The 20,295-nt window shown below is 45.5% G+C and overlaps 1 protein-coding gene across 1 annotated transcript in view; it reads left to right on the forward strand.

Moving 5' to 3' along the window:
• Positions 1-1,311: 1,311 nt before the first annotated feature.
• ITGA8 (integrin subunit alpha 8) overlaps positions 1,312-20,295 on the forward strand; it is a 278,907-nt gene continuing 259,923 nt past the window's right edge. Inside the window, exons 1-2 of the mRNA XM_082258730.1 lie at positions 1,312-1,554; positions 13,026-13,159. Coding sequence (XP_082114856.1) covers positions 1,394-1,554; positions 13,026-13,159 — 295 coding nt within the window. The 5' untranslated portion in view covers positions 1,312-1,393. The remainder of the gene's footprint in view (positions 1,555-13,025; positions 13,160-20,295) is intronic.

A 20,295-nucleotide genomic window follows, 5' to 3' on the forward strand; every position in this document is an offset into this window, starting at 1 on the left:
GGTAGGTGATGTGAGAGGTGGGCACAGTCTTTCTCCAAGAGTCAATACTTACCCTGGAATTTCGCAGGGGATTGGGGTAGTGGGTGCAGGGAAGGGGACTAGGGTAGTGGGTGCAGGGAAGGGGATTGGGGTAGTGGGTGCAGGGAACGGGATTGGGGTAATCGATGCAGGGAAGGGGATTGGGGTAGTGGGTGCAGGGTAGGGGATTGGAGTAGTAGGTGCAGGGAAGGGGTCTGGGGTAGTGGGTGCAGGGAAGGGGATTGGGGTAGTGGGTGCAGGGAAGGGGGTTGGGGTAGTGGGTGCAGGGGAGGGGATTGGGGTAGTGGGTGCAGGGAAGGGGTCTGGGGTAGTGGGTGCAGGGAAGGGGATTGGGGTAGTGGGTGCAGGGAAGGGGGTTGGGGTAGTGGGTGCAGGGAAGGGGATTGGGGTAGTGGGTGCAGGGAAGGGGACTGGGGTAGTGGGTGCAGGGAAGGGGATTGGGGTAGTGGGTGCAGGGAAGGGGACTGGGGTAGTGGGTGCAGGGAAGGGGATTGGGGTAGTGGGTGCAGGGAAGGGGACTGGGGTAGTGGGTGCAGGGAAGGGGGTTGGGGTAGTGGGTGCAGGGAAGGGGACTGGGGTAGTGGGTGCAGGGAAGGGGATTGGGGTAGTGGGTGCAGGGAAGGGGATTGGGATAGTGGGTGCAGGGAAGGGGATTGGGGTAGTGGGTGCAGGGAAGGGGATTGGGGTAGTGGGTGCAGGGAAGGGGATTGGGATAGTGGGTGCAGGGAAGGAGATTGGGGTAGTGGGTGCAGGGAAGGGGATTGGGATAGTGGGTGCAGGGAAGGAGATTGGGGTAGTGGGTGCAGGGAAGGGGATTGGGGTAGTGGGTGCAGGGAAGGGGATTGGGGTAGTGGGTGCAGGGAAGGGGATTGGGGTAGTGGGTGCAGGAAAGGGGGTTGGGGTAGTGGGTGCAGGGAAGGGGGTTGGGGTAGTGGGTGCAGGGAAGGGGATTGGGGTAGTGGGTGCAGGGAAGGTAAGCATAGGATGCTTGTTAAAAGAACTCTATAACCAAAGTACAGATCCCCTTTAAAAACAGATAAGGACAGGTCTGGGTCATTGTGACTGTTAGCAAAATAGATGGAAAATAGCAAAACTTTTTTTATTTGTCTCAATCTGCAAAATGTTGAATTTCTATGAAGAATTAGGACAGCCTCATTGGTGACCGTCGCTGATAATGGGGGTGAGATGGGTGAGATGCTGGATGTTTCTGGTGGTCCTCCAGTGCAGTGCCAGCCCTCCCAGCCCCTCCCCCTGCCTGCTCCGGAGCGCTAAGGGAAGTCAGTGAGCGCTGATCAGTTCGCACAGCTCCGCTCTCCTCCGGACTCATCACCGCCCGACCGCCGCCTCCTCCAGGATGTTCCCCGGGATCCCGGCTCTGTCTCTGCTCACCTTGGCCATCCTCTGCCCGCCACACCGAGCCTTCAACCTGGACACCGACAAGGTCACCGTCTACACCGGACCCCCCGGCAGCTACTTCGGATACTCTGTGGATTTCTATACTCCGGACCCCCGAACGTAAGTCGGACTATGAATGATGTGACATCAATGAGTCATCAATGGACTATCCCTGACCATTCCTGGACCACAGGAGGTTCTCATCAGATGGGACCTAAAGAGGACCTGTCCTGGGGAGTCCAGACAGCCTTCCTCAACCAGGGACCCTCCACAGGATGATAGGGACCCCTGAGCAATGTCTGCTATCCAGATAAGTAACCACTGACACCAATCGTGTATATATATATATATATATATATATATATATATATATATTATATATATATATATATATATATATATATATATATATCTGTAAGGGGGGCATTCTTCCCACTGACCACCAATGATAGGGGCATTCTTCCCAAAGACCACCAATGATAGGGGCATTCTTCCCAAAGACCACCAATGATAGGGGCATTCTTCCCACTGTGACCACCAATGATAGGGGCATTCTTCCCACTGATCACCAATGTAAGGGGCATTCTTCCCACTGTGACCACCAATGTAAGTGGCATTCTTCCCAATGACCACCAATGTAAGTGGCATTCTTCCCAATGACCACCAATGTAAGGGCCATTCTTCCCAATGACCACCAATGTAAGGGGCATTCTTCCCACTGACCACCAATGTAAGGGGCATTCTTCCCAAAGACCACCAATGTAAGGAGAATTCTCACTGACCACAAATGTAAGGAGTATTCTTCCCATTGACCACCAATGTAAGGGGCATTCTTCCCACTTACCACCAATGTAAGGGACATTCTTCCCACTGACCACCAATGTAAGGGGCATTCTACACACTGACCACCAATGTAAGGGGCATTCTTCCAAGTGACCATCAATGTAAGAAGCCTTCTTCCCAATGACCACAAAAGTAAGGGGTATTCTTTACACTGAACACCAATATAAGGGGAATTCTGCCCCTTGACCATCAGTGTAAAGGGTATTTTTCCCATTTACCTCCAAGGTGTTGGGCATTCTTCCCACTGACCACCAATGTAAGGGACATTCTTCCCACTGACCACCAATGTAAGGAGAATTCTTCCCACTGACCACCAATGTAAGGGGCATTCTTTTCAATGACCACCAAAGTAAGGGACATTCTTCCCACTGACCACCAAACGTAAGGGGCATTCTTCCCACTGACCGCCAAACGTAAGAGGCATTCTTCCCAATTACCACCAATGTAAGGGGAATTCTTCCCAATGACCATAAGCATAAAGGGTATCTTTGCCATTTACCTCCAAGGTGTTGGGCATTCTTTCCACTAACCACCAATGTATAGAATGTTTCTCCCACTGACCCCCAGTTTAAGAGACATTCTTCCCATTGATTGACCCCACCAATGAAAGGGGCAATCTGAACATTTACCTCCAATGTAAGGGGCATTCATCCCACTGATAGGTAGTATATTGGGGTCCTGCTACTGACCAGCAATGTAAGGGGGCTCTTAAACCAATGACCATCAATGTGGGACATTCCATCCCACTGATCACAGTGTCAGGGGGCACTTTACTGACCCCCAGTGTAAGGGAACACTGCGATTTGTTCTGTCTTCTATGATTATTATTATTATAATTTGTTTTATTTCATTATTAGTATTGAAAATAATGTTGATGTAAAAAGCAGCCCTGGGTGTCAGATGTACTAAGTACTCCACATTCCTTATTCTTTTATCTATTCTAATATCACAACTTACTGTTCCCAAGTTGTAGATATCATATTTAATAACAGGGGTTCCCTGAGATCTGAAAATTATTTTCGGATTTACTCCTTGTTACAATGGATGTGAAAGGCTGATTCTCCTTCTGAAATCACTGGCTGTCACGCTGATCCAGTGGCTTCAGTGCTCCTAATTTTCTGAATGTGAACAATGTTTTAGTTGTGTAGTTCTAAATCTCTTTGACTTTCCTCTTCTGCTCGCCTAATGCCATAGCATTGGCTTCTGAAGTCATAGACAGCCAGGCAGTTACCATTTTCAGATTACTGGCAAGGGCAGCTTCAGTGTTTGTTTCTGTACAGGCGAAGCCATAGATAGTACTTGTAGCCAGGCAACTTGCATGTTCAGATGCTGGCAGTGGCATTTTTGATATTTGTCTCTCTACAGGTGAATCCATAGTTTCAATAGCCAGGCAACTAGAATTTTCAGTTGTTGGCAATGGCAGTTTTGGTTTCTTTAAAGAGGTGGAACTAGGGTTACACCAATACCGTTTTTTTTTTTACCAGCGGGTACGAGTACCTAAACTTTTGGTCACGTATTTGCTGTTACCAAGTACTTACAGAATGAATGGGCTCAAATTGCACTGCAAAGAATCGCATATGATATGAACAGGAATGTGGTGTGATTCCTGTCTGAATCACATGCGGTTCCCTGCACCATTACTGTGTGATCCCAGGCTGAAGTCACTATGACAAGCTATGACAAGCTATGACAAGCCTGGGTTTACACAGGAGCAGTGGGGGGAAATCGCATGTGAATTCCATCACATTCCTGTTCAAATCACATGCGGTTCCCTGCACCGTTACTGTGTGATCCCAGGCTGAAGTCACCATGACAAGCTATGACAAGCCTGAATTTACACAGGAGCAGTGGGAATCGCATGTGAATCGCACCACATTCCTGTTCAAATCGCATGCGATTCTTTGCAGTGCAATTTGAGCCCATTCATTTTGTTTGGGCTCAAATCGCACTGCACAGGTATCGGTTTTAAGAATCTGAGCTTTTGCACAAGTATTGGCACTGATACCGGTATTGGTGCAACCCTAGGTGGAACCATGATATTGACAGCCAGGCATCTAGCATTTTCAGATTCAGGTCAGCAATAGCAACTTCCATATTTCTCCTAATCTGCATTTCCTATAAAGTGTGGTGTTAAGTGTTGTGTACTGAGATACGCTGAAAATGCAAGTTTCCTGGCTGTCATACTTTTTCTCTAGTTCCAGTAGTTTCTGAGCCTTGGAGCAGGTTTGCACATCCAGAGTTCTGATTTCAGTCTGCCTTTACTGTTTGCATGCTTGTTCTGGCTGATTGGCTCATGAAGCAGTGAAGTCTGAGAGCCAGGCAGCTGCATTTTCGGAATGAAGACATGAATGGCATATTTGGCTCAGGTTTTCTCAGCGCTTGGCTTGCTTGCAGCGGAGGGGTCATTGTGCAGCATCAGAAAATTGTCCCGGCACACAGAGGGGACCTGGCAATGACCCCGACCACTTCCTCTATCTGGGAGGCATCAGACACAAACGCATGTTTGCCAGCTGTCCCTGACATGCCGGGACTGTCCCAAGATTCAGAGAATGTCCCTAGAGATCAGGGCTGGACAACCTCTCCTTCTCATCCAATCCGCATCATTTATTATTGAATATTGCTACTTATAAATTATACAATGTTATCTATATAGGTAGGATTCTTATTCTAAAGAAGGATTTGATTGTAAAAAAAAGTTTTTATTATTCTGATTTATATAAAGTATCTCACAAAAGTGAGTACACCCCTCACATTTTTGTAAATATTTTATTATATCTTTTCATGTGACAACACTGAAGAAATTACACTTTGCTACAATGTAAAGTAGTGAGTGTACAGCTTGTATAACAGTGTACATTTGCTGTCCACTCAAAATAACTCAACACACAGCCATTAATGTCTAAACCACTGGCAACAAAAGTGAGTACACCCCTAAGTGACAATGTCCACATTGGGCCCAAAGTGTCAATATTTTATGTGGCCACCATTATTTTCCAGCTCTGCCTTAACCCTCTTGGGCATGGAGTTCACCAGAGCTTCACAGGTTACCACTGTAATCCTCTTCCACTCCTCCATGATGACATCACGGAACTGGTGGATGTTAGAGACCTTGCACTCCTTCACCTTCTGTTTGAGGATGCCCCACAGATGCTCAATTGGGTTTAGGTCTGGAGACATGCTTGGCCAGTCCATCGCCTTTACCCTCAGCTTCTTTAGCAAGGCAGTGGTCATCTTGGAGGTGTGTATGGGGTCATTATGTTGGAATACTGCCCTGCGGCCCAGTCTCCAAAGGGAGGGGATTATGCTCTGCTTCAGTATGTCACAGTACATATTGGCATTCATGGTCCCCTTAATTAACTGTAGCTCCCCAGTGCTGGCAGCACTCATGCAGCCCCCAGACCATTACACACCCACTACCAATTCTTGACTGTAGGCAAGACACACTTGCCTGACCTGGTTGCCACCGCACATGCTTGACACCATCTGAACCAAATAAGTTTATCTTGGTCTCATCAGACCACAGGACATGGTTCCAGTAATCCATGTCCTTAGTCTGCTTGTCTTCAGCAAACTGTTTGCGGGCTTTCTTGTGCATCATCTTTAGAAGAGCCTTCCTTCTGGGACAACGGCCATGCAGACCAATTTGATGCAGTGTGCGGTGTATGGTCTGAGCACTGACAGGCTGACCCTCACCCCTTTAACCTTTGCAGCAATGCTGGCAGCACTCATACATTTATTTCCCAAAGACAACCATTGGATATGACGCTGAGAACGTGAACTCAACTCCTTTTGGCAACCATGGCGAGGCCTGTTCTGATTGGAACCTGTCCTATTAAACCGCTGTATTGTCTTGGCCACTGTGCTGCAGCTCAGTTTCAGTCTCTTGGCAATCTTCTTATAGCCTAGGCCATCTTTATGTAGAGCAACAATCCTTTTTTTTCAGATCCTCAGAGAGTTCTTTGCCATGAGGTGCCATGTTGAACTTCCAGTGACCAGTATGAGAGAGTGCTAACACTAACACTAAGGAGTCACATGACACTGGGGAGGGAAAATGGTTAATTGGGCCCAATTTGGACATTGTCACTTAGGGGTGTACTCACTTTTGTTGCCAGCGGTTTAGACATTAATGGCTGGGTGTTGAGTTATTTTGAGGGGACAGAAAATTTACACTGTTATACAAGCTGCACACTCACTACTTTACATTGTAGCAAAGTGTCATTTCTTCAGTGTTGTCACATGAAAAGATATAATAAAATATTTACAAAAATGTGAGGGGTGTACTTACTTTTATGAGATACTGTATGTGACTCTATTATATATCAGCATGGTGTGTCCTGGGCTTAGATCCAGAGAAGCTCAGCAGCTACAGGCCTCCTGGCAGGTCAGTGTTTATAATAGGGATTTAATAGAACACAAATGGTTTGTAGTTTAAAGCAGTATGGAACCCAACAGCGAACATTTATTATATTGCAGTTCATGTGATGGCTGCATTTGTTTCCTTTTTTTAGGCTTTCTTTCTTCTATTTTCATCTGGTGATCTTGCCAGTAAGTCTGTTGTTTTTCATAAGAACATGCCATGATTGTTGCCCCGCCTTCTTGTTAGTGGGAGGTTCCTTTACCTTGTGAGGTCCTTTGGAGTCACCAGTCCTTGCACACTTCCACCATACACTGGCAGTGAGAGCAGGCTGGATGGGGTGTGAAGTTTAAAGTGGCCATAAAGGAATAGGGTTTTTACCTTGATGCATTTACTGCATTGAGGTAAAAAAATAAAAATAAACTATGCCCCCCCCCCCCCCAGTCCCCCATAAATACTTACCTGAGCCTGATCTAGACCCAGCGCTGTGCCCAAGAGCAGTGGCACTTCTCTCTCTCCCCTTCCTTACTGGATTTAGTGAGAGCAGCAGGAGCCAATGGTCAATCAAATCCATTGCTGAGGGAGCAGGGGGCGGGGCTGAGCTACACTGTAAGTGTCAATAGACACACACAGCCTGGCTTGGAGTTGAGCCCACATGTGTGCTACCATAGAAAGCGGATTACTATAGGGCCACACGGAGAAGAGGAGGAGCCCAGGGCAACGGTGGGGGACCCCAGAAGAGGAGGTTTGGGGCAACTCTGTGCTATTTTTTAAAAAAAGAAAAAAAAAACTTTTACAATTTTTAGGTTTGAATACCCAATCGTGTGCAGAGGAATTTCAAATGTATGTTAACCCTAACCTCTCTTATTCGCTCCCTTTAAATATACAAGTGAAAGCCTTTATTATAGCTTCCAATATTTGCTTCCCTTTGATCTGGTGAATATTCCATTAAAAACATTTTTCTCATGTCTGTTCAGTATGTCCAAAATGTACCTGCTGATCCTGCCAGAAATCATGTCAGCACATAACTTCCTGTGCTCCCTGCATATGCTACATTTGTATCTGTTCTCAGCCGTCTCTGAGGACTACAGAGCGCCTCCGCTCTATCTTATAGAGAAGAGAGGATGGGGGGTTCTGTGGTCTCATCCTACAGGGTTGTTTTACAAGGTGAATGTTCTTTAAACTAAACCCTGTCAATAGCTGTCTTGAGAAAACTGCTGTTTCCTAGTGACATAGAACTACAAGTAACAGCATGCCAAGTCACAGGTTACCTTGTACTGCAGCTTGTGTGACACTATGGATACTCTCCAGGGTATATAAATGTGAAGACTTCAGTTTCTGCTTGCTGGGACATGTAGTCTCACCTACCGCTACATCTACAGAATGGTGTATGCACTTCTGTCTCATTCTGTAGATCTAGGAAGAGTCCAAGGTTTGCCTTCCTCCCCTCCATAGAGTAAAATATCTGAACATGTCTTATAAATATGTAATGTACCCAAAGTGCATTAAAGTTTTATAACTATAGACATCTGGAAAGAAGGAACAATGCCGAGTGTATGGATCGCTGTATAGATGGTGTGTGGGTCACAACGGGGCATTGGACTTGTCCTGATTTATTTCCTAAATTCAATTATCACTTAGAATAAGAAATGGTCTAGTAGAAGCGAGTGAAAGATAGAGGAGAGAGAGGAAAGAAGAGCCAGAGAGATAGGAAAGAAAAGAGAGAGGGGAAGAAGAGCCAGAGAGGGGAAATAAAAGAGAGAGGAGACAGAAGAGCCAGAGAGATAGGAAAGGAAAGAGAGAGGAAATGTAAGAGAGATAGAGAGGAAAGAGAGAGGAAATGTAAGAGAGATAGAGAGGAAATAAGAGGGAGGAAAGGAAGAGAGAGAGAGAAAGAGGGGGGGAAGGAGAGAGAGAGAGGAAAGAAGAGAGAGAGAAAGGAAGGTAGAGAAAGCGAAAGAGATGAAAGGAAAGAGGGATAGAGAGAGAGGGAAAGTAAAGAAAGAGGGAGGGAAGGGGAGAGAGGGAGGAAAAGAGAAAGAGAAGGGAAAGGAAAAGAAAGAAAGAGGGAGGAAAGTAGAGAGAGAGATCGAGATGAAACGGAGAGAGGGATAGAGAGGAGGGAAAGGAGAGAGAGAGAGGAAAGTAGAGAAAGAGGGTGGAAGAAGAGAGAGGGAGAGAGAAAGGAAAGGAGAGAGAGGGTGAAAAAGAGAGAGAGAGAAGGAAAGAAGTGAAAGAGGAAAAAAAGAGGGAAAGGAAAGGAGAGAGAAGGAAGAAAAGAGAGATGAAAGAAAACAGAGAGTAACGAAGAGGAGGAGGAAAGGAGGGAGAGAAAGAAAGAGAAGAAGAGAGAGAGAGGAAAAGAGAAAGAGAGAGAGGACAGAAGAGATAGAGAGGAAAGAAAGGGGGGGGAGAGGGAGAGGAAAGGAGATAAAGAGGAAAGAAGAGTGAGAGATAGGATAGAAGAGAGAGGGAGGAAAGGAGATAAAGAGGAAAGAAGAGTGAGAGATAGGATAGAAGAGAGAGGGAGGAAAGGAAAGAGAGAAAGTGAAAAGGAGAGAGAGAGTAAAGAAGAGAGAGAGAGAGCTGGAAGAAGAGAGAGAAAGTGTATGTTCAGCCAAAACCTTTTTCTTTTGGATAGAGAAGTGTTAAACCCCTTGTCTGATTTTTACTGCTATCCAGGGCTTCAAAAAGGAGATTTCCCTGCAAATCCTTTTTTATCAGACAAGGGAGGGGAACTCCCCAACAGCAACACAGACAGAAAAAAATTGCGTGTCTTTAGTAGTGTATGGGAAGGCTAGAACCCCTTTCTGATATTATTATTATTAATAATATTATTATTATACAGGATTTATATAGTGCCAACAGTTTGCACAGCGCTTTACAACATGAGAGCAGGCAGTACAGTTACAATACAATTTAAAGCGGAGTTCCAGCCATTCACTCACCTGTCCAACGGTCCAGCGATGCGGCCGCCCGAAGCCTCGATCCTCTCCCTCGGCGCCGGCATCACTGCTGTGGGCACCCGGCTGTGACAGTTTGCGGCTTCACAGCCGGGTACCCACTGCACATGCGCGAGTCTCGCTGCGCGCCGTGATTGGCCGGCAATCTTCTGGGACCTCTGACGTGTCCCAGAAGATTGCAGGGAGGGAGGGGGAGAGGAGAACTTCCGTTCAGGGCGCCGCGGCGCTCCGAGCGGAAGTGGGAGCGGGTACCTGTCAAAACTAGGTACCCGCTCCCCCCCCAAAAAAATGACATGCCAAATGTGGCATGTCAGGGGGTCAGGACTCCCTAAAGCGGAAGTTCCACTTTTGGGTGGAACTCCGCTTTAATACAGGAGGGATCAGAAGGTCCTGCTCAAGTGATACAAAAGGTAATCCTGATGGAGAATATAAAAATAGTGTTGTTATGTGGGGGCAGGGTAGGCCTCTCTGAGGAGAAAAGTTTTCAGGGATCGCCTAAAAGTGGATAGAGTAGGAGATGGTGGGACAGATTAGGGTAGGAAATTCCATAGGATGGGAGAAGCTCCGGAGAAGTCCTAAAGGTGAGCATGGGAGGAGGTGACAAGGGAACTAGAGAACGGGAGGTCTTAGAAGGAATCGAAAGAATGATTTGGTTGGTATTTTGAGACTGACTAGGTTAGTGATGTAGCTGGGGGCAGAGTTGTGGATGGCTTTGTAAGTTGTTAGTATTTTGATTCGTTGGATGAGCAGAAGCCAGTGAAGGGATTGGCGGAGAGGGCTGGCAGACACTGAATGGTTGGTAAGGTGGTTGAGTCTGGCAGCAGTGTTCATCATGATGGACTGAAGGGAGGATAGCCTATGTAAAGATAAGCCAATGAGGAGGGAGTTGTAGTAGTCGAGGCGAGAGATGACCAGGGAGTAAATTAGGAGCTTTGTGGTTTCATTGGTTAGGAAGGGACGTATTTTAGAAATGTTGCGGTGGTTGAGGTGACCGTGGCAAGCTTTAGAAAGTGATTGGATGCTGGGCAAAAAAAAGAGTTCAGAGTTGAGGATAACACCTAGCGCCCTGACATGCGAGGATGGGTCGGTGGCACATGGGGGAGGAAATATAATGAACTTGGTTTTGGATGGATTGAGTTTGAAGAAGTAGTGTGACATCCAGACTGATATGTCTGTTAGTAAATTAGTGATGTGTGAGAAGACTGATGGGGTGAGCTGAGAGATACATTTGGGTGTCATCAGTGTAGAAATGATATTGGAAGCCACGTGAGGCTATCAGTTAACCCTGGGAGGAGGTGTAGATTGATAATTGGTGAGGTCCAAGAACAGAATCTTGGGGGACCCTGAAAGAGGTCTGTGTTAGTCCTTATGCACACAGGGCATTTGGCCATTTCTCCTCCTCCTGGCAGCAGTGTTTTGACAGAAAAAACCCTTGGTGCATGTAAACGCATCTAAACTAATTTAGGCGCATCAAGAGCTTGGGTTCATTCCATTGGCCAGAATAATAAGTCATTATGGCAATTGAAATAAATTAATTTTTGAACGCTAGACGTGCTTAGCATTGATGCCCATTTACACGCACTTAGGTATATACCTCAAGCGTTTTTTCTGCCAAAAGTCTGCTGCTCCTGGACATGCTGTTTTTTTTTTTTCTGCGTCTAAATGCCCCTGCCTCTAAGCCCCAAAGTGTGCATAAACATAAAAACCAACATGCAGGGGCGTTTAGATGCAGACGCCAGACACACCTAACAATGGCGTTAAAAATGCCCAGTGTGCTTTAGCCTTACTATTGTAGATTCACTCATTTCCTGTCTAGTAAATTATCAGCAGGACAAGAAGTGAGGGTAAATCTCTTAAAGAGGAGGTAAACCCTCCTCTGACACTTTTACCTATAGGTAAGCCTATGATAAGGCTTACCTATAGGTACTGTAAATATCTCCTAAACATGCACCGTTTAGGAGATATTTACCTTACATGCAGCCAGTGACGTCACTGGCGCATGCGCTCTGAAGGAACGGCCGCTGGTAACATTCCTTCAGAGCCCCGTGCCGTGACCGTCGGCTCCCGAGCGCGTGCGCGGGAGTGACGTCACCGCGGCTCCGGGCCAATCAGATGGCCGGATGCCGCGATCCCGGAAGACGGGCGACTGGACATGTCGCCCGTCATACAGGTAAGCGGGTGGCACGGCGGGGGCTCGTTCTAAGGTAAGTATTTCATAATGAGCTAGTATGCGATGCATACTAGCTCATTATGTCTTTCTCTTTCAGGTTGCGAAAAAAAAAAATCTATGGGTTTACAACCTCTTTAATGGACAGATAGCAATACAAATTAGTGCCGATATGCACTTTCCCCGATATATTGAGATCGGCCCCTGAGGTTACCGATATTTCGGGAAAGTGAATGTACCGGAGTGATGCCTGCAGCTAGAGGCATCATCCCGGTACCGGCGTCCATAGCCGATGGTCGGCTGTCTTGTAATGACAACCGATGCATCTGAGAAGCCACTCGGCTGTCAATGCAAGGAGCGGGAGGGGACGTCTCCCCCCTCCCACCGCCTTCCACAGCTCATCCGGGTCTCCTGTCCCACCGGGAGACCCAGGCAACCATCCTGCACGGCCGTCGAAGAGAAGACCCGATCGAAGCTGCATTCGGCTCTGATCGGGTCTCCATGTAAAAACCCGGAAGTGATGTCATGACATCACTTCCAGGTACTCGGCGGCAAATTTAAAAAAAGCGAGCATTCAAAACAGCCAAACTTTGCATTTTGTATGCTTTTAAGTGCAGAGGAGGGGTTTGGGGTCTTTTAGACCCCCAGATCCCTCCACCAGAGTACCTGTAAAAAAAAAAACAATTTTAATGACCAAAAATATCGGCCAATATCGGCCGAAACCGATATCCGATGACCAAAATATCGGTATCGTATCGGCACTAAAAAAAACGATATCGGTCGATCACTAATACAAATTCCACCTAACACTTAATCCCTACCCCCAAACACTAACCTAACCCCCAAACTAAATTTGAACACAGGGGATGAGCCCCAATTCTGCTGTACACTCTTACCATGCTGCTAATTGAGCCCCTGTACAGCTTTGCTGGTTCTGCTCCAAAAACATACAGCACCAAGATCCTGGTGCTAGGAAAACACTTCGCATGCACTTTCCAGTCTTCGCAATAGGACCTCATGTACCATTGGTTAGATATAAATTCCAGCATAAGCATAAATAATATGAGTGTTTAACAATGCGGCTTTTGCAGTCCTATAGGTCCCCTCCTGGCAGATAGGCTGGGATTTGTAATTGGTATCTCCTGGGTGACCACATACTACCTAAGCCTGCTGTGCTTGGCTTTTGATGTCGGCCTGGGAAGAATAGGAATCTATAATGTGAGCTATGAAATGACAATTTTTTATTTTATATCTCTAATTACAGGGCAAGTATTCTGATTGGAGCACCCAGAGCCAACACCAACCAACCAGACATTGTAGAAGGAGGTGCCGTGTATAACTGCCCATTCCCGAAGACGGGGACGACCGGATGCAAACGTATTCCATTTGACAATACAAGTAAGCTTTATAAATATATACTGTATACTGTATGTATCCTTTTCTTAGTCACTTTAGGAAAAGCAACACCTATTTCATGTAATGTCAGTAAGGTGACCAGATTTTTAAAATTAAATCCGGGGCCATTTTTTTTTTTTTATTGGCAAATGGCACAGGTCTGCTTAATACACAGAGCGCTGGGTACAGGACTGCATAATACACAGAGCGCTGGGTACAGAACTGCCTAATACACAGAGCGCTGGGCACATGACTGCATAATACACAGAGCGATGGGCACAGGACTACATAATACACAGAGCGCTGGGCACAGGACTGCAAAATACATAGAGCGCTGGGGACAGGACTGCATAATACACAGCGCTGGGCACAGGACTGCATAATACACAGAGCGCTGGGGACAGGACTGCATAATACACAGAGCGCTGGGCACATGACTGCATAATACACAGAGCGCTGGGGACAGGACTGCATAATACACAGAGCGATGGGCACAGGACTACATAATACACAGAGCGCTGGGCACAGGACTGCATAATACACAGCGCTGGGCACAGGACTGTTTAATACTTAGAGCGCTGGGCACAGGACTGCATAATACACAGAACGCTGTGTACAGGACTGCATAATACACAGATCGCTGTGTACAGGACTGCATAATACACATAGCGCTGGACACAGTACTGTTTAATACACAGAGCGCTGGGCACAGGACTGCATAATACACAGAACGCAGGGCACAGGACCGTTTAATACACAGAGCGCTGGGTACAGGACTGTTTAATACACAGAGCGCTGGGTACGGGACTGTTTAAAACACAGAGTGCTGGGTACAGAACTGCATAATACACAGAGCGCTGGGCACAGGATTACATAATACACAAAACGCTGGGCACAGGATTACACAAAGTGCTGGGCACAGAATTACATAATACACAGTGCGCTGGGCACAGGACTGCATAATAATACACAGAGTGCTGTGCACAGGACTACATAATACACAGAGCGCTGGGTACAGGACTACAAAATACACAGAGCGCTGGGCACAGGACTGCAAAATGCACAAAGCACTGGGCACAGAATTGCATAATATACAGAGTCGTCGGCATCCGTGCCACCAGGCTGTTTCTGGCGGTTTTTGAAGTGACTCTGAATGTTTTATTGCACCAGTGTTGCCATCCGTCTGTATTTTTACTGGCAGCCAGTAAAAAACTGGCACTTTTCTCCTGCCAGTAAATGCCAGTGACAGGAAAAGGTTGCCAGTAAAAAATATGTCTGTCCTGGTCTGAAGCCAACTGATACCATCCAAGTGCCTGCTACAGTGTGTTTGGTGGCACCGGAAGGGGCTGGATCTGCCGGAGGCAGTGCCTGAGCGTGTCATGTGATGTCACAGTGCAAAGGAGCTGAGCAGAGTGGCCGGAGCCTCGTGTGCAGGCTTGTGGAATGGGAGCAAGGCAAACTGGGAGCGGGGCTGTCAGTTCTGTTTAGACAGGAGTGGCCTGAAGGAACCAGCAGTCAGGGAAGGGGACATTTCATGTCATGTCAGTGAGGTTTCATCACTATCTGTGCTGCTGCACAGTGCTGTCAGTGTCACTGTGAGAGTCAACTTCATGTGTGTGCCGTCCGCTCATTCTAATTTGTTGCCCACTTGAGTCTTGTTCCTGAGCTACTTACTTGCTATATCGAAAATAAAATAAGACATATCTTTTTTCTCCTTCTTTTAATCGCATTGCTAATTGCATATTGTACTTGTTTGTAGTCTAAATACTGAAATTTGCACTTAAAACTGTAATTTTGGCAAAATGGCAGTAAAAACTTGGCTGTGCCAGTAAATTTTGGTTGTCGTGTCAGTGAATTTCAGTCTGGTAGGTTGGCAGCACGGGATTGCACTGAATGTAAAAGCGGAGTTCCACTCAAAAGTGGAACTTCCACTTTAAATGGTCCTGACCCCCCTGACATGCCACATTTGGCGTGCCATTTTTTTTTGGGGGGGGAGGGAGGGTACCTAGTTTTGACATGTAACTGCTCCCATTTCCGCTCAGGCCGCCTAAACGGCTCGGGCGGAAATTCTCCTCTACCCCTCCCTCCCTTCAGTCTTCTGGAACACGTCACAGGTCCCAGAAGATTGCCCGTCCATTCAGGACGCGCCGTGCGACTCGCGCATGCGCAGTGCACTCCCGGCTGTGAAGCCGCAAGCTGTCACAGCCGGGCGCCCACACTAGAGATGCCAGCGATACAGGGAGAAGACGGAGAGATCCGAGACTCCCCCGGCCACATCGCTGGACCGTGGGACAGGTAAGTATGTGTTTATTAAAACACAAAAGCCAGTGGCACTCCGCTTTAAGTATATATCAAATGGTATTTTATTTAAACATTCAATTGGAACTATGGGCTAAAACAAAAATGACATAAAGGATGTAGCCTGTCAGTTGCAATAACACAGCAGTTATTGTGTTTCTGAGTCCCATTGTAACATTGCTTTATTACCTGTTGATCCTGCACTAGTAGACTTGGACCAGTAGATTCGGTATTTTTCCACTTCCTTAAACATGGTGACAACACTATTCCCTCTACAGTGAAATTACTGCAGCATTGTCATCCTGTAGATAGGGTCGTTTTGGACATAAAGGTTAAAAGGAATTTTAAACAAGTGATAAGCAAATTATTATTTTTTAACAGTTACAGCAGCATGTTTTTCCCATTTGTAAAAATGTTTTCACCCATTTGGCATCAGAGGTCTTTAGCCTAGATGCCCAAGTCAAGTTTAGCAGCTTCAGAATGGGCCAGTTCAAGCGGAACTACACTGCAGCTGATGACTCCATGCTTTTTTTTAGCTGAGAGATCACTTTGATAAACTCCCCTTAACATTTCTGGCAGTGGCCATCTTGAGTAAGGGCAGATGATTCACGTAGCATTTACTTTCTGGAATCCATCTGCCCTTAGCTCAGGCATGCAGGCAGGATGGTGTGCTTAGCTGAGAAAGCCCCTCCTACCTTCCTGAAGACTATTGAAGTGTAGGACATAATTTTACGACTAAGCGGAAGACTCCGTGAAACGCGTCAACCGCCGTGCTTTTCTCCCATGTCTCTGTCTGTTGTGGTGATATCTTGAATGTTTTTATCCTGGGATTTCAATAAATTTGGATTTTACAATTGCACATCTTCAACCAGTGGTGCGGCTTTCTGTTCTTACAAGTTGCTGTAGGACATAATTTGCCTAGGCATGGAAACCAGAAAGGAACTGAAAAAAATAAAAAAAATAAAAAATAAATGTGATATACTTTTCTATCTATCTACTAATGCTGCATAAGGATTAAAGATAGTCAATGTTGATTGAGAGAGTAAAGTTCCACTTTACCTTACCAATTTCATATTGACTAATTTGCATACCTGTAAGAATTTGTATATTTTTTGAGGACATATGGAGCCTTTATTTGGTACACTGTTTTAATAAATACCTGATCCTTTTTTATTATATACTTCTTTTATTTTTTATTACAATTTTTTCTATTAAACTACTATTAAATTAAACTACTATTAAAATTACTATTTTAGTAATATAATTGTATCTGACATTTACACTACTAAAAAATAGCACTGACTTGAAAACCCCTCTAACCGGTTCTTAATCATCAGTGAGGACCAAAGCTGTCAGTAACATCCGAGATAGAGAGTCAGCAGCTACGCAAATATCAGGTGCTGACTTTCCAAGGTAAGATGTTTATTTATGCATTCCCACTACAGGGCGTTGTACTGAGAAGCATTAATAAACAGATGGGCCGGAATGGTTAGACTAATAAAATAAAAGGAGATCATTGTAAGCACCCCCAGTGGTGTTATAATGTGTCCGGACACTTTTGCAGGACAGCTTAGCCTGCATAGAAACGTGAATATAAGAAAAGGCCTGTAAAATAAAAAAAATAAAAAAATGGAATTTATATTTTGAATATTATCTTTGCAAGCATTAACCCCATAGTTACCAGAATACAATATTGTTCTCTATAGTGGGACTTTAGGGATTTGGAGGCAAATGTGGAGCGACTCTGTAATATCTCTTTTATTTGTGCTGGAATTGGCAGGCTGATTTATTCATCCCACACTGTAGATTTGATTTTTGGTTGTAGGATATGCTTTGTGTAGAGAACTAAGGAGTACAAATAAGCTAAAGCTAGATTTGCATTGGGACAGGCAGACTCAGGGATGCTCAGATACATTGGAATAAGTTATAATTGCTTGTCCCCCTAAGGAAATTAACTGGTAGAAATAATATTTCTTGTTGGTTACATAATCATGTAATTATGAGCAACATCTTAAAAATCCCATAATTTCCCACCCTATCCTACATTTAAATTAAACCTATCGTGATCAAAAATAAAGAGGCTGCCATTGTTGAACTTTCCTTCTGAAAATACTGTCTGCCTGGCTTTTTATGTGGTATCCGGCACCCCTGTGTCAGCCAGCAGTGGCTGCAGGGGAGAGGAGGGAGCGCAGACAAGAGAAAGCCTATGGGTGATCCCACCGCTCCAGGCTTTACCAGCCGCTGTCTCCTCTCTCTTGCAGCTGATGCTGACTGACACAGGGGATCACGTGATTGGATCAGAGCGGCCTGAAAATAGGTAAATATATACTTTACACAGGTTATGCAGCATAGGGGATAGGATCGGATAAAAGGATAGTTAGATTTTAGAGATCATTCACACCATGCCCGCACATGAATCGCTATGCATTCCTGTGCAATTCACATGGCGCTCTGAGGGGTGCAATTTCAGCCCATTCATTTTGAATGGGCTAAAATCGCACTGCACCCCGCTAAATGTAGTGTATGGACTTCTTTTAAAAACAAACTGTAACGGGATCGCATTGTGCAAAAGCACCATGTGATCCGGTGCTTGCAAACACACTGCATTTGCGACCTGCTTTTGGGTGTTGGTAAATTTCTATTGCCACCCGCTGCAGATCACAAAATGGAGTGTTTTACATGCAGTCTGAATCGCACAGAAATGCACTGTGCGTTCCTGTGCGATTCATGTGTGAGCATGGTGTAAACTGGCACTAGAGCTGGAATTCCTCTTTAAAAACTGCATCATTGGTGCCCACAAGGTGCCTGCGAGAGGAAAGACAATGTAACAGTGTAAGCCAATAAGGCTTCTCTACTTTGTGCAGTACTGTAAGTTTATTATTTGTTATGCCATGTTCACATTGCTGTGTAGCGGATATGCATGTTTTACACATGGTCTTGGGTGCGATCCCTTTGACTTCTATTAGACCGTGCATTTTCATGAAAAGCACATAAGCACATCAAAGTCCTTCATGCTGCATCTCTTTTTTTATTTTTTTTGGAAAATTCTTTTAAGTAACAGCATGACATGTGTCAAGTAACAACACAAAAAAGAAAAAAAATGAAAAAACACAAAACATAAATGATTCATACATCAGCACAAGCGGCCTGCATGGTCCAATGGATAATAAAGATCTACAGTTTCTCACAAAAGTGAGTACACCCCTCACATTTTTGGAAATATTTTATTATATCTTTTCATGTGACAACACTGAAGGAATGTCACTTTAATACAATGTAAAGTAGTGAGTGTACAGCTTGTATAACAGTGTAAATTTGCTGTCCCCTCAAAATAACTCAACACACAGCCATCAATGTCTATAACGCTGGCAACAAAAGTGAGTACACCCCTAAGTGAAAATGTCTAAATTGGGCCCAATTAGTCATTTTCCCTCCCCTGGTGTCATGTGACTTGTTAGTGTTACAAGGTCTCAGGTGTGAATGGGGAGCACGTGTGTTAAATTTGGTGTTATTGCTCTCACTCTCTCATACTGGTCACTGGAAGTTCAATATGGCACCTCATGCCAAATAACTCTCTGAGGATCTGAAAAAAGAATTGTTGCTTTACATAAAGATGGCCTAGGCCAGTGATGGTGAACCTTGGCACCCCAGATGTTTTGGAACTACATTTCCCATGATGCTCACCCACACTGCAGAGTGCATGAGCATCATGGGAAATGAAGTTCCAAAACATCTGGGGTGCCAAGGTTCGCCATCACTGGCCTAGGCTATAAGAAGATTGCCAAGACCCTGAAACTGAGCTGCAGCACGGTGGCCAAGACCATACGTTGGTTTAACAAGACAGGTTCCACTCAGAACAGGCCTCGAAATGGTCAACCAAAGAAGTTGAGTGCATGTGCTCAGCGTTATATCCAGTGGCTGTCTTTGGGAAATAGACGTTTGAGTGCTGCAAGCATTGCTGCAGAGGTTGAAGGGGTGGGGGGTCAGCCTGTCAGTGCTCAGACCATACTCCACACACTGTATCAAATTGGTCTGCATGGCTGTCGTCCAAGAGGGAATCCTCTTCTAAAGATGATACCCAAGAAAGCCTGCAAAAGTTTGCTGAAAACAAGCAGACTAATGACATGGATTACTGGAACCATGTCCTGTGGTCTGATGAGACCAAGATAAATGTATTTGGTTCAGATGGTGTCAAGCGTGTGTGGCGGGAACCAAGTGAGGAGAACAAAGACAAGTGTGTCTTGACTACAGTGAAGCATGGTGGTGGGAGTTTCATGGTCTGGGGCTGTATGAGTGATGCCAGAACTGGGAAGCTACAGTTCTTTGAGGGAATCATGAATGCCAACATGTACTGTGACATACTGAAGTAGAGCATGATCACCTCCCTTTGGAGACTGGGCCGCAGGGCAGTATTCCAACATAACGGCGCCAAACACACCTCCAAGACGACCACTGCCTTGCTAAAGAAGCTGAGGGTAAAGGAGATGGACTGACCAAGCATGTCTCCAGACCTAAACCCTATTGAGCATCCTCAAACGGAAGGTGGAGAAGCGCAAGTCCTCTAACATCCACCAGCTCTGTGATATCATCATGAAGGAGTGGAAGAAGACTCCAGTGAAGCTTTGAAACTTGTGAAGCTTTGGTGAACTCCATGCCCAAGAGGGTTAAGGCAGTGATGAAAAATAATGGAGGCCACACAAAATATTGAAACTTTGGGCCCAATTTGGACATTTTCACTTAGGGGTGTACTCACTTTTGTTGCCAGCGGTTTAGACAATATGTGTGTGTTGAGTTATTTTGAGGGGACAGCAAATATTCACTGTTATACAAGCTGTACGCTC

Source organism: Pelophylax lessonae (assembly GCF_965119305.1).
Source record: "Pelophylax lessonae genome assembly, chromosome: 5".
In the NCBI taxonomy this organism is placed as follows: Eukaryota; Metazoa; Chordata; class Amphibia; order Anura; family Ranidae; genus Pelophylax; species Pelophylax lessonae.